A 13,319-nucleotide genomic window follows, 5' to 3' on the forward strand; every position below is an offset into this window, starting at 1 on the left:
CATGAAAATGTTAAATGGCACGTCTATTGTCCATTTGATGCGAGATAGTGCAGGATTTTTTCCCCACATTCTCACTTTTTGCACTATGCTTGTTGGATTTTTAGTTATTTGCCCTACACATTTGTTGTGATCAGCTTAATCAAAAGAAAACCAAGGATGACACCAACAACTATCAATCATTTGGAAGGATTTGCGAAACTTCAAATTTCTTTACTTCTTCATCCGAGGGGTCAAGAATCATAGTCCTAACATGCGACATCTCTATTAGGGTTGTGGTTGTACTGAACTTTCAGAGGGCGATTTTGCAACATATGGAACCGGGGACCTTTTTTAGGCACCCATTAGAGGGGTTGACGGGGAGGAGCCTTCTTCTCTTCACACCTATAACCAACATTAAATGTTGATTACAAATCTTTGGCAGTCACTTGATACAAAACCTTGGCACGCATTTCCTATTATGGAACTCAATATGAATAAGAACCTACAAGCGTCTCGGTGAAACAAGCTCAAAATAAGAAGCTTATATGCTAATATTTACATTAGTTGGATCATTTAACCATTTATGGGCAACATCTCAAGGGAGACGAGTGAAATCAATTTCCACTTTCAATCTAGCAAAGGAGACTCGTAACTTATTTAGTCGTTCATTCATCCGCATATAGGGGAACACCCATAGCCCTACCAATTTTGCTTAGACTTCTCACCCCAAAGGTGAAGGGGGAGGCTTGGGAGTTGATTCAAACGTTATGTTTCAAAGATATGACTTTAAGGGCTCACAACTCACAAGAGCTGATCTTTGTAAGTAATGGCATTTTCAGAGTATGACCAATATTCTCGGACAAGTTTTCCAAACAATGAATCCTCCTTGTTTATAAGCTTTCTGGGCTCGTCAAACTCTGCTACTTTGCCTGTGTGAAAGATAACATCTCATTAGTTTAAAATCAGTGTAACATGATTCACCGGATAATTTTCCTTTTGAATTTGCGATTCGCTTCAAAATGGCCTAAAAATAGCCCAAGACCGACTAAAATCCGCTTTTTGATTAGCAAATTATGTGACTGTTTCAGCTAATCAACCAAAAAATAGTGTGGAATAGAATTCCGTTATGACATTTTTCTAGTATTGAATTGGACTTTGATTAGCCTTAGTTGAAAATTGAGATCATAGTAGGATAACTCACCATCACTAATGGCTAGAACCTTCGTGCAGTCGATGACAGTTGGTATTCTATGTGCAACTGTGACGACTGTACAGTCTTCGAATTCTGTTCTAATAATTTTCTGGAGACTAGCATCAGTGGTGTTGTCGACGGAGGCCGTCGCTTCGTCTAGAATTAGTATCTTCCTCCTCTTAAGTAATGCTCGTCCTAAGCAGAATAATTGTCGTTGTCCCATGCTCCAATTCGAGCCATCCTGTAGAACTGTAATCAAGGCAAAAAAAACCCTGTTATATATTTTACAACCTTCGACTATTCCAATAAGTGCGGTTTTACAGAGTCGGGTTATGCAAACTTATCCTTATGATAACAATGGTTGTTTCTAATCGACCCTAGATAGCAAACAACACTGAGACTTTACGAAAATAAGAAATGCACGTGATTTAACGAGTCATTTTAGTATAGTCAATAATACTTTGAAATCGAAAAACCAAGATCTTGGGATCAACGAGAATCTATTTTTTTCCTGATTAAATATAGAGGATGGGTTCTCGAGTTTCATTTCTTTTGCCGCACCTGAGGAGTCAAGACCGCCTTCTTTCTCCTCAACTGCTTCTCGGAGCTGGCATTTCTCAAGAACCTGTCAAAACATGTCCGTTAAGATCATTACAAGGACCGATAAAAACAAGTTTAACTGATGCATGTTAAAGCGATTTCTAACTCCTAAGCAATAAACTTTCAAGGCATTTGATATGAACAAAGAACAAAGACATGAAAAGATGCTGCATAGAGCAAATCACCTGCCAGATCTCCGTATCTGAATGCTGCAACAAGGGGTCTAGATTGTGACGTACTGAGCCACAAAAAAGTGTGGCCTCTTGAGGAATGATGCCAAGGTGCGACCTAAGATCGTGAAGCCCAATGGTAGAAATATCTATGCCATCTATGACAATCTTTCCCTCCGTAAACTCAACCAAACGGAATAAAGCGCTTATAAGGGTTGTTTTCCCACCACCGGTCCTCCCTACAATCCCGATTTTGCTCCCTCCTTCAAAGATACAACTGATCCCTTGCAGAACTAGTGGAGCATTGGATCTATACTTAACCTGTTCACAATTTCTTCTTACTATTCAATTTCTATGCACTATGTTGTAACAGTTGAAAAACTAGGGTTCAAAAAGAGTGTAGTGCAAGTGCAAGTTTACCTTCAAGTTGGAAATCTCTATTGTTCCTATGTCGGGCCAGTTAGGTGCGGGTCTGTTGTCTTCGACAACTTCACAGGCTTCTTCGGGTATGTGCATGTATTGATCTAGCCTTTCGGCTGAAACTATCATGTTTGCAAGCATGCACTGGTTTTGAACAGAGCTGACTAGGTAGATATTTAAGGACAGGCCATAGGAAAGTGCCATCCCAATAAATCCTGCCATCATTAAAGAAAGAAGCCATGAAGGATTTAAAGGATAAAGTGCCAAGAGGAGGAAAAGATACGCGGTAATTAAGTGGCTCCCACCTAAGCAGGATTTAGGGGGTCGAATGTCTGCAACCTGCAGGGCTGGCCCTGAGATTTAAGAGGCCCAAGGTAAAACATTAATTATGGGTCCCTAATTACTAAATATACTGTTATAGGCCTCTAACTAGTAAATAATAAGCGTTATTTTTCTAATTTTTGGATGGGTCTTGGGCACAGGCCCCTCTTGCCCCCCTATAAGGCTGGTCATGCAACCTGACCCGTATTAGTGATGACAAAGATATTGTTTCCGATTGACCCTTGGTAACAAGTTTCATCGGAACCTTCAGATGATAAGAAGTGCATATAATTCGAGACCAAAGAACTAAATAATTTTGGAAGAGATTGAGGTAGATTCCAACCAGAGTTGTCTTTGCTGAATGGAAGCAATGTGAGGGCGAGAGCGGAACATGAGAGAATAACTGCACATAGCATCTCTAGGCGTTGTATCAACCATTCATTGGAAGAAAAACTGTGGAAGAAAGGACTAGCATTGTTGTTTATGAGCTTAACAGCATTGGAGAAATACTGATCTTCCTTGCCGAAAGCTCGAATAGTGGTGGCTCCTGAAATTGCCTCAGCAAGAGTGCTTGCTACTGTGGACTTTGTAGTTCCATTAATTCGCATCAGTTCTTTTGCTGATGCGAAATAGTATTGCTGTATATACACAATGAAATACGTTCAGATTACGACAAAGACCACAAAAGGCTAGAAAAGATCAGTTTATGACCAGTGTCACCTGATTCGCTAATCTCCTCGTGAATCACGAAGCGAGAATCGAAAAAGCGAATTATGGTCGGTTTTGGGCTATTCTTGGGCAAATTTAAGTGAATTATGTTACATTGTTTATGACAAATATAAGTTTGAATGAAGAAAAACAAGTTCAGGTAAGGACTAAAAGTACAAAACAAATCGTATTATGCACGTTTATGTTAAAATACGAATTCATTTGATATTTTTCGAGGATCTTGGCATACCAGAAACAATATGCATTGCTCTATTATAGGATTTTTATCTTTTATACATGAATTCTAAAAGTAGACCGGATAAAGAATCGGAAAATTAATGTAGTGCGAGATTTCGAAGAACCTGTAAGACTATAGTCAGATAAACCATAGGCACAATGACAAGCAAAACTTGCCAAGTAACGACAGCCAGAATTCCGAAACTAAAGAAAGCAGTTAATGTAGAAGCCAGAGTCATGCTTATCATCATGGCTACATCCAAGTCGATAATACTTATATCGGAAGATACCTACACAACAAAGTATATGTGTTAGTCTTTGATAGCAGACAACCGAAACTCGGTCTATAGGTATGAAAAATCTTACTCGACTAAGTATCCTCCCTAGAGGGGTGGCATCAAAGAAGGAAATTGGTGCTCGGAAAAGAGAGTTCAGTAGTGTCGAAAATATTGATCTTGAAGCACTAAGACCGAGAGAAACAATAGAAAACGATCTTATAAACAAGAAAACAGCCACACTACATCCTATAATCGAGTAAACCGTGACAAGTTTCTGCTCACTAACACCAGAGTTTTGAACATTAAAAGCCAGCCAATAACTTTGTATAGATTGGCCAAGCAGGAATAAGATATGGGCTAAGACTGCTAGGGATGAGTACAAAAAACCTCTTCCATGACTTAGGTATTGTAAATAAGGCTTCAAACCGTTGTCTCCTGTTTCCCGTTCTTCCTCCTGAATCAATTGATCACCTAAAAAAGGGTTGTTCTTATCGAAAAGACTAATACTTTCCTCTATTTTAGTACTTTTACTTGGTGGGAATGTTTCCTGTTTCGATTTGTCGGACTGAATCAAGTTGTTATGCGCATCGACAAGATTTTGGAATACAAGGCTTGAACCCATCAACTGATTGTAGGTGCCCCGCTTTATAATCTGACCTTCGACCATGAGCTGCAACCAAAATGAAACATGTGTGCTTTAAACTGAAAAACATCGAAACAAATTTGTATCTTATCCTTTTCTTTTTATAATGTTTCCTTTTCCGTTCAGGTTTTGTCGTTTTGAGGTAAAGGTCGAATATTAATGAAATTGCCTTATGGGAAACTGACCAAGACACTGTCAGCCGCAGGAAGGAAATCAACTTGGTGAGTGACTAGTAGGACAGTTTTTCCTGTCAAAGCTCCCATGACATATTCCTGCAAACGTAGTTCGTGTCATTGATTGGGACGAAGAAATTTAAGTTAGATGAAGATATAAGGGGATTTTTTTCTCACATTGAATAGACTAGTTGCCGTATGAGCGTCAACAGCACTGAATGGATCGTCCAAAAGGTAAATATCGGCATCCTGATACAAGGCTCGTGCTAACTGAACTCGCTGCTTCTGTCCACCGCTAAGGTTAACCCCTCTTTCTCCAATTACTGTAAGATCACCAAATGGAAGCATTTCAATGTCATTTAGCAATGAACATCTATTAAGTGTGTCTTGATATCTTTGATCATCCATAGAAGAACCAAACAGAATATTATCTCTTATAGTCCCAGTTTGAATCCATGCTGTTTGAGAGACATAGGCAAGCTTTCCATAAACTTCCACCTGAAACATAAACCTAAATTAAACAAAAACAATCTTTCGTTTTATAGTATACGTGCAGTCATGCACATTCTATAACCCCAATGACATTTATAACTCCCACATATGCGGGATTTGAGGGGTCGCATGTACACATCCCTATCCTTGTTAGGTTGTTTCCGATTGACCCTTGGTAGGAAAATCGTGTGAAACTTCATGTGAATAAAAACGTGCACATGATTTCATTGTACTAAGGCCAATAATTTCGAATATGCTCGGACAAGGATCAACAAGTTCAATCAATGGCCAATATAGACAAGTTCACATCAAAGCTACCCAAATTACTAAGCACAAAAACAATGTCAAAAACCTTAATCCCAAAAGATTTGGGTTGATTATATGAACCAATAGATCAGTTCCAATAGTCGTCCACGCAGACTCTTCTGCTCGATTCATTTTGATTTTCTACAATCTCAACCTCTTAGTCTAAATCTTTGATATCCGTTTCTTACCAGTCGCCAATACCCAAATCACTAAGCTACTTACTGACGTACATATATATATATATATATATATATATATATATATATATATATGTATATATGTATATATATGTATATATGTATATATATGTATATATGTATGTATATATATGTATATATGTATGTATATATATGTATATATGTATGTATATATATATATATGTATATATGTATATATATGTATATATGTATATATATGTATATATGTATATATGTATATATATGTATATATGTATATATGTATATGTATATATATATGTATATGTATATATATATATATATGTATATATATATGTATATATATGTATATATATATATATATATATATATATATATATATATATATATATATATATATATATATATATATATATATATATATATATATATATATAAAAGATGGATATTTTAGCAAGAAATGGTAGCTTTTTGAATAGATCATGATCTTCACTTCCATTTTTACAGTAAAAAATCACGAAAACATTCAAACTAGTAAGTAGTAACCATCTTACAGTGCCATTGACGTTTGGAACTTCACCAAGAATAGCTGCCAAAAGTGTGGATTTACCGGCTCCAACCTCACCGCAGATTGCTACCTTCTCTGCAGGTTTGACACTTAAATTGACATTTCTCAGGGTCGGTCTCAAAGACCGACCCCACGAAATTTCTGCGGTTCTAATATCTAAACACTTCTCCAACTCCCCCCCTTTCTTCTTTTGCTTGATATGTTGATCCTGCAGCTCGGGTGCATCCAGAAACCTTACGATTCTGTCTAATGACACACTCGCTTGTATAAACGCACCAGCAACATCAGGAAACAACCTCACCGGCTCCTGAACAATCCTCAAAGTAGCTAGAAATGTAAAAACATTACCGGCATCTAAAGGAATCCCAAACAAACAACATGCCCCAAAGGTTGTGATTGACATCAAAATTGGAAATGACCAGAATAGAATCATGTAATATCCTTTCTGCAGAAGAACAGCTACCAGCCACCTAAATTCTATATCCCTTAAGTTTTCGATACCTTTCTTGAAATGGGTCTCCCAAGCATAGACTTTCAACACCTTCATTGTCATTAAGGACTCGGTTATAGCCCTGAGTCTTTTGTCCTGCGCGAGCATGAGCTCGGTTTGGTATTTGTGCTGCAATCTACCCAAAGGAGCGTTTCCAAGAACCGCCACAAAAACAATCAGTAATGCGGAAATTGTGGCAATCCCAATACAGAAGTAAATGATGGCTAAAGCAATGCACGTTTGGAGAAAAACAGTCCACATTTGATGAAACCAGAAAGGGAATTCACCAATTCTGTAAGCATCAACTGTGACATAGTTTACTATCTCGCCAGGACTGTGGCTCATTTTAGAATCACTCGAGAGTCTAAATTGTTTCGAGTAAATTGCTGCGGATAGCATTGATCTTATTTGAAGTCCTATCAATCTAGTCCTAAAACACCATTGCCTCTCTGACAACGATTCTAAACACTTTGTGAAAAACAGCAGAAATGTGATTGCATAGCCTTCATACTTGAAGGCAGATTTCCCTTCAGCTATGTCAATATATGCTTTCAAAAAAAGGGGCCCAGCAGAAAGTGTAAGTATCTTAATTAATGCAAAAAACCCAGAAGTTATAATTCCTTTCCATTGCCAAAAAAATATGGCATAAAGAATGGAACTTGATCCTTTCTCTTTTCTTTTATTAAGAATCCCCATGAAATCGCGGTAGCATGTTTCCGCTTGATCAGAAGACCTTAGTTTTGGAATATCATCATCCTCAAGGATCTTCTCCTTACCTTTTTGCATCAATGAATTCAACCACCAAAACGACATTCTACTAAAAAACCCGGCTTTCGAAAATAAACTTCGATTTTCGACCTTAACATGAACATCTTCATGATCCAGCAAAGGTACATAAGAACCCAGAAAACAATCATTTTGTTCTGATTCCATCTCATTTGTATGTTGATTGAAAACACATAAAAGAAGCAAAACAGCTCCTGGAAACAATAGAACATCAAGTATAACTTTAAAAGAACTTATTTTTCTGGAAAAAATAACATCATGTAGGGAAATTATACCCATAAATACAGCAAAAAAAGCTAGAAAAAATGGCACAAAACTTAATCATGTTAAAATGAGAAGTAAATGATCTCTTTAAGCTAAGAATACACCCAAAAACAACCATGTAAACCCAAAATCTTTGTTTATAAATTTAGTGCATAAATCTCTTTTTGAACTTTCCTGAGAGATTTTTTAATCTATGTTTATGAAATGGAAAAGATATTGAACTAACTAGATTTGGTGCTATAATGATATAAATCATGATGAATTTTTTTGGAGTTTAGATTTTTCTCTGCCATGAATAAGAGTGAAAATGCTAAAAATATGGTTAATGATTTCCATAAATGAAGAAAAAATGTTTTTGATGTAAATGGAGTAATATGCATCCTATATTATTGGGTAAAGAAACAAAGTCTATAAAAGCTTAACTCAAAACAAATACTTCTCTTCTATCCTGCAAAATTTGCTTTATTATCAATTATTGAAAAGATTCAAGAAAAGTAGAATATTATAGAGAAGTGGGAAAAAGCGTAGATAAACCTAAAAAATAAGTTAAATATATGAATAATAATAAATAAAAAGGTGTAGAATGACAAAAATAGAAAGTAAACAAATTTAATGGAATGAACTAAAAGAAACGTGGAGTAAATTTTATGAAACAAACAAATTACAATTCACTTCTGGGCATGGTAGATGGCCAAAACCAAATTGTGAATATTCTAGTCAAATATATGGCCACAAAGAAAACAACAAAATAGAATTAAATCATTCAAATATGAACAAATAATAAGTATTGCTTTTTTTCTAGTGATCCTATATCAAAATGAAAGTGAGTGATTTTTAAGAAAAGTATAAAAAGTTTTGAAAATATAATATTAAATGAAAAAAAAATTGCGTGGATAATACTAAAAGGTAACTGAAATGTGTAGTTAGATTAAAAGAAATATATTAAATTTATTTATATTTAAAAAATAATACAAAATAATTAGGATATCTCAAAATGAAAATTAATTGAGAAAGAGAAAATACATCAAACAACATAGGAACATGATTGATGCAACAAGGCCACATGATTATTTCGGTCTTTTTAGAATCTTTTTTCAAAATATTGTAATTTAGGAAAATAATTTTTACTTTTCGTCAAAGGGAAAAATAATTCTCTATCTACCGTCCACGTCAGACAGATTTTTCAAAAACAATATTCAAAGCAAACTGCCATCTAGGATGGCGATTTGGTAATTTTACCAAAACCGCTATCTCATAGCAGAGTTATTGGAGTATTATTTATCTATTATTATTTCAGTATAAATAAATATAGATTAGATGCTCAAACCATCTAATGCTACTGTTTGGTAAAATAGCTAGTTAAATCAATTTGTTGACTGTTGGTACGAATCAACTATGATTCATTAAGCAAGTTGCTTCTAGCAGTGTTTTCAAAGTCACTGCTCAAATAAGTCACATCAATCAGCTGCTGTTTGTTGCACATTCTTCCTTTCTTTCATGCTACTTTGATCATAATAACAAACCATAAACCGATTTCCCAGTTAAGGGTGCAAATTCTACCTTTCTTCCATGCTAAATTTGGGGGCGATGCAATCTTCCACCACTGGTCGCACTCGCAGTATGAGTATAATCAGCAGCAATGAACAATACAGGGATCTATACATCATAATCAACAAAGTGTACTGTAAATATAAGCTTCCTGTATCCGAGTGTCTCCATTTAGCCTGACTGATAGCATAACAATATCATGAAGGAAATTTTTAACTGGGAGGGGATAGACGAGGATCAAAATCATGTAGAAATAGCAACTCGAGCTCACATGATGATCAAAGGATTGTTCGTGCGCACCACACTAGAAATTTCTTACCTTGCTCAACCACAGTTCAGACAACAGTTTTCAGTGGTCTCATGGTTGAAACTTGATAAGCTCCTTATCGACATTGATTTACAATACAGCAAGCAGAATTCTTCAAAACATCAGCACTATGAATCTATGATGAGTTCGTTCGAGTTATCATGCGCTCCCAGCCCACTTTTAGCTGGCTTTGTCCGGGTTTACTAAGGCGACAGAAGCATAAGAATCAGACAGAATCTGGCTTCCAGATTAGAAATGACCAGCATTAAACATATTCGACATTAATAAAAATGTATGAGACGGCTCAGGATCAGAAGCGGCCAGTATAGAACATATTCAATGACGATACCAAGAAACATGCCTGAGACAGCTAGTGGGATTGATGTGAAGAATTGGAGATACGTTGATCTCAGCAATCATCCCTCTAGCATTTCTTCTGTCCTGAATGTTAGCATTAACGTTACAACGAGACTACGATTACAAACACTTAGAGAGAAATCAACAAAGTAAAATGAGACAGTTAGCAAAAGAAGTATAAATAAGGTGTTCAATTGAAGAAAAGAAAACACACGCTTGCTCATATTGATTTCAATAGACACGCTCTTATTAATTTAAGTTCCAACTATCAAATCTAAAGAGCAAAAACAAATACTTCAATAATTCCTATGCCTACAAAAGGGATCATCATTGGAGGCACAAAATCCCATTTTCAATTGGAACAGAAATACAAGATAAGAAAACAGTACAAAACAGATGTGTAGCTCAGTGAAGAGAAGCAGCAACACCAGGGTTACTCTTACGTGCAAGCTTCGACCACTCTGTGTGGTATGAACCAGGGCGATCAACCCTCTCATAGGTATGAGCGCCGAAGTAGTCTCTCTGAGCTTGAACAAGATTAGCTGGAAGTCGGCCACGCCTATAGGTATCAAAATAAGCAAGACTGGCACACATTCCAGGTGTGCTTATCCCAGCAGAAATTGCCAAACCCACTACTCTTCTCCATGCTGCTTGCCTCTGTACCATCTCTTTAGCAAACTCAGGATCAACAACCAAACTTGCTAAGTTAGGGTTCCTCTGATATGCCTGCTTAATCCTGTCCAAGAAAACTGCCCTAATGATACACCCACCTTTCCAAATCCTAGCCAACTCCCCTAAGTTTAAACCCCAACCCTTCTCTGTACTCTTTGCTCTCAACAAATTCATCCCTTGAGCATAACTACAAATCTTTGAAGCATACAAAGCTTGCCTCACATCATCAATCAACCTCTTCTTGTCAACCCCACCACGAACTGCACTAACCTCCTCCTTCATCCCGGCAGCCTCTAACACCTTAGCCGCACTTTCTCTCTCCTCCTTCAACCCACTTAAGTACCTGCAAAGTGATGAAATACCACATCAGTAAGCATAAAGTAATTCCTCCAAAATATCCAACATTACTAACAATATTAAAAAGTTGCTCGGACGCACAACCCATTTCATTCTGTACAATCATATAATGCCATCTTGTTCCCACACATATCAAATACACTATTATCCAAAACCATTCAAATTACACATGCTTAAAAACAAAGACCCTCTCATCAATTTCATTCAAATAAGTACTCAGTTTTTGTTTTGGATTCACATTTCACTAATAACAGTATCAGACACATACATACAACCCAAAGTATCATCAAAAAATTCACAACCTATTTATAGAAGATATTACTACCTTTAAAAGGCATTCCTTGTCAATCTCAAGTATTGTCAATACTCAGAAACGGTTAAAAACCTAAAGCAAGCCACTAATCCTATCCACACAAACCATCAGATTCACAAATACAAATCCGATCTTATTTTCTTTTCCGCACATATAAAACAAACCATCATCCCAAATTATATTTGTACGATCAAAGCTAAGACAAATACTATTTACACAACCATCTATATCATCCCATATTCAATTTCTATGATCAAAGTCGGACAAATGCTAGTCAAACAATCATCCATATCAGCCCACATTCAGTTCCTAAGATCAAATTCGTACAAAGACTAGTTAAACAACTTTCCATATCCAATAAAGCAAAAAAATATCATCCCAATTCCAAACCAACTCCTTCAGAAATATATCATCCAAAAATCCATAAACATATTTAGAATAACAAAAAGTTGTTGGCTTTATAAAGCATTTGGGATCCTTAAGCTCCTCTAAACTGATTAAACCCCAATCACATTTTTTCTTAGCTTTTAAAAGTTCATGCCTAGGCGATTGCCCTGGTAATTTAATTAAGAGCCCTATCAATATCAAAGTGTGCAACATATAAAGCTGCAGAAAGGCAGACGAGTAAGTTCAGCCTACTTGGAGAGGCGAAGCGTATACTGGATTCGTCACTGCAGAGGCGATTGATAATATCCACAATTAGCAATGATAAACATTAACAACAAACTTGTTTTACCTGCAATCCAAGGAAGCAGCAATAGTAGGAGCAGCAACAGAAAGTTCTGCAGCTTGTTGAACAGTCCATTTCCCAGTACCCTTCATACCAGTCTTATCCAAAATCTTATCAACCAATTCACCATCAGCAAGTTCATCTTTCACCTTAAAAATATCCGCAGTAATCTCAACCAAAAAACTCTCAAGCTCACTACTATTCCACTCATCAAAAATCCTCCCTAATTCCTCATTACTCAATCCCCCAACATTCTTCAACACGTCATACGCTTCTGAAATCAACTGCATATCACCATACTCAATCCCATTATGCACCATTTTCACAAAATTCCCTGAACCACCTTCACCTATGTAAGTAACACAGGGTCCATCGTCAACTTGTGCCGCAACTTTCTTTAAAATTCGCTCCACGTTATTATACGCTTCAACATCACCTCCGGGCATCAATGACGGTCCATACCGAGCACCATCTTCGCCACCAGAAACTCCCATACCTAAGTATAATAAATTCTTTGCATGCGCATCCGAAATTCGTCGTTCTGTGTTCTGGTACCATTCATTTCCGCCATCGATAATCGTATCACCAGGCTCCATAAAAGATGAGAGAGATTGAATAGTTTGATCAACAGGAGTACCAGCTTTAACAAGGATGATTATAGATCTAGGGCGTTGAATTGAAAGGACGAAATCTTGAGGAGTATAATGGCCGAAAAGAGGAAGATCGCCTTCAGTTTTTGCGCGATTTAGGGTTTCGTCGGTTTTGGAAGCAGTGCGATTGTAGACGGAGATAGGGAAGCCTTTCTCAGCAATGTTTAAGGCGAGATTTTGACCCATAACAGCTAGACCAGCAAGGCCGATTTGAGACGGAGTAATCGAGGCCGCCATTGATGAAGGAGGAGAGAGAAAATTGGGAGGGGTTTCGGGGAGGTTGGTGAGAGGAAGAAGAAGGGATGATATAGAAATGGAGGTAAGGAGAGAGAAAGTAGAGGGACTCGTCAAGGGAGTGAAAGGACAGTGACCTTCCAAGAGTGTTATACGCCTAACGCCTAAAAGTCAACAACTATTCTTGTGTGAAAGTTGGAGGAAGGTTTGATTGTTTGAAGATGGCGAAAAATATCAAATAAAATATCTAACACTTTATATGTTTTTTCTATTTCATCTAAAAACAAAAAATAATAGTATTTGCTCTTTAACCGAGATAAAACTTGATTTTTTTTATTTGTTTTTGAT

General features: G+C 36.7%; 2 protein-coding genes across 3 annotated transcripts; both read right to left on the minus strand.

Annotated features, from left to right (window-relative positions):
* Nucleotides 1-21: 21 nt before the first annotated feature.
* On the minus strand, nt 22-8,343 carry LOC130801779 (ABC transporter C family member 10-like). 2 transcript variants are annotated; one of them, XM_057665656.1, is made up of 11 exons: nt 6,250-8,339; nt 4,899-5,219; nt 4,734-4,820; nt 3,994-4,575; nt 3,753-3,917; nt 3,026-3,320; nt 2,362-2,576; nt 1,957-2,262; nt 1,733-1,796; nt 1,181-1,420; nt 22-908 (listed from the first exon to the last, which is right to left on the minus strand). In XM_057665656.1, exons 1-11 carry the CDS (start codon nt 7,816-7,818, stop codon nt 781-783), a joined length of 3,972 nt encoding a protein of 1,323 aa, XP_057521639.1. In that variant the 5' UTR covers nt 7,819-8,339; the 3' UTR covers nt 22-780. The 2 variants fall into 2 exon arrangements, with proteins under 2 accessions (XP_057521639.1, XP_057521640.1); XM_057665657.1 differs by lacking the exons at nt 22-908; nt 1,733-1,796; nt 1,957-2,262 and having other exon boundaries at nt 1,215-1,420; nt 6,250-8,343.
* A 1,848-nt stretch (nt 8,344-10,191) lies between these two features.
* On the minus strand, nt 10,192-13,251 carry LOC130801189 (6-phosphogluconate dehydrogenase, decarboxylating 2, chloroplastic). The gene is made up of 2 exons (XM_057664969.1): nt 12,094-13,251; nt 10,192-11,030 (listed from the first exon to the last, which is right to left on the minus strand). Exons 1-2 carry the CDS (start codon nt 12,972-12,974, stop codon nt 10,421-10,423), a joined length of 1,491 nt encoding a protein of 496 aa, XP_057520952.1. The 5' UTR covers nt 12,975-13,251; the 3' UTR covers nt 10,192-10,420.
* Nucleotides 13,252-13,319: the final 68 nt, after the last annotated feature.

The sequence above is a fragment of the Amaranthus tricolor genome, chromosome 15 (genome assembly GCF_026212465.1).
Source record: "Amaranthus tricolor cultivar Red isolate AtriRed21 chromosome 15, ASM2621246v1, whole genome shotgun sequence".
Classification (NCBI taxonomy): Eukaryota; Viridiplantae; Streptophyta; class Magnoliopsida; order Caryophyllales; family Amaranthaceae; genus Amaranthus; species Amaranthus tricolor.

Coding starts and splice junctions, on each gene's coding strand:
- LOC130801779 (XM_057665656.1), bottom strand. CDS start 7,818: ATGGGTATAATTTCCCTACATGATGTTATTTTTTCCAGAAAAATAAGT. Junction 3,918..3,993: donor TAGGGAGGATACTTAGTCGA/GTAAGATTTTTC, acceptor TTTGTTGTGTAG/GTATCTTCCGATATAAGTAT. Junction 1,797..1,956: donor CAGATACGGAGATCTGGCAG/GTGATTTGCTCT, acceptor ATGTTTTGACAG/GTTCTTGAGAAATGCCAGCT.
- LOC130801189 (XM_057664969.1), bottom strand. CDS start 12,974: ATGGCGGCCTCGATTACTCCGTCTCAAATCGGCCTTGCTGGTCTAGCT. Junction 11,031..12,093: donor GCTGCTTCCTTGGATTGCAG/GTAAAACAAGTT, acceptor ATCACTTTGCAG/GTACTTAAGTGGGTTGAAGG.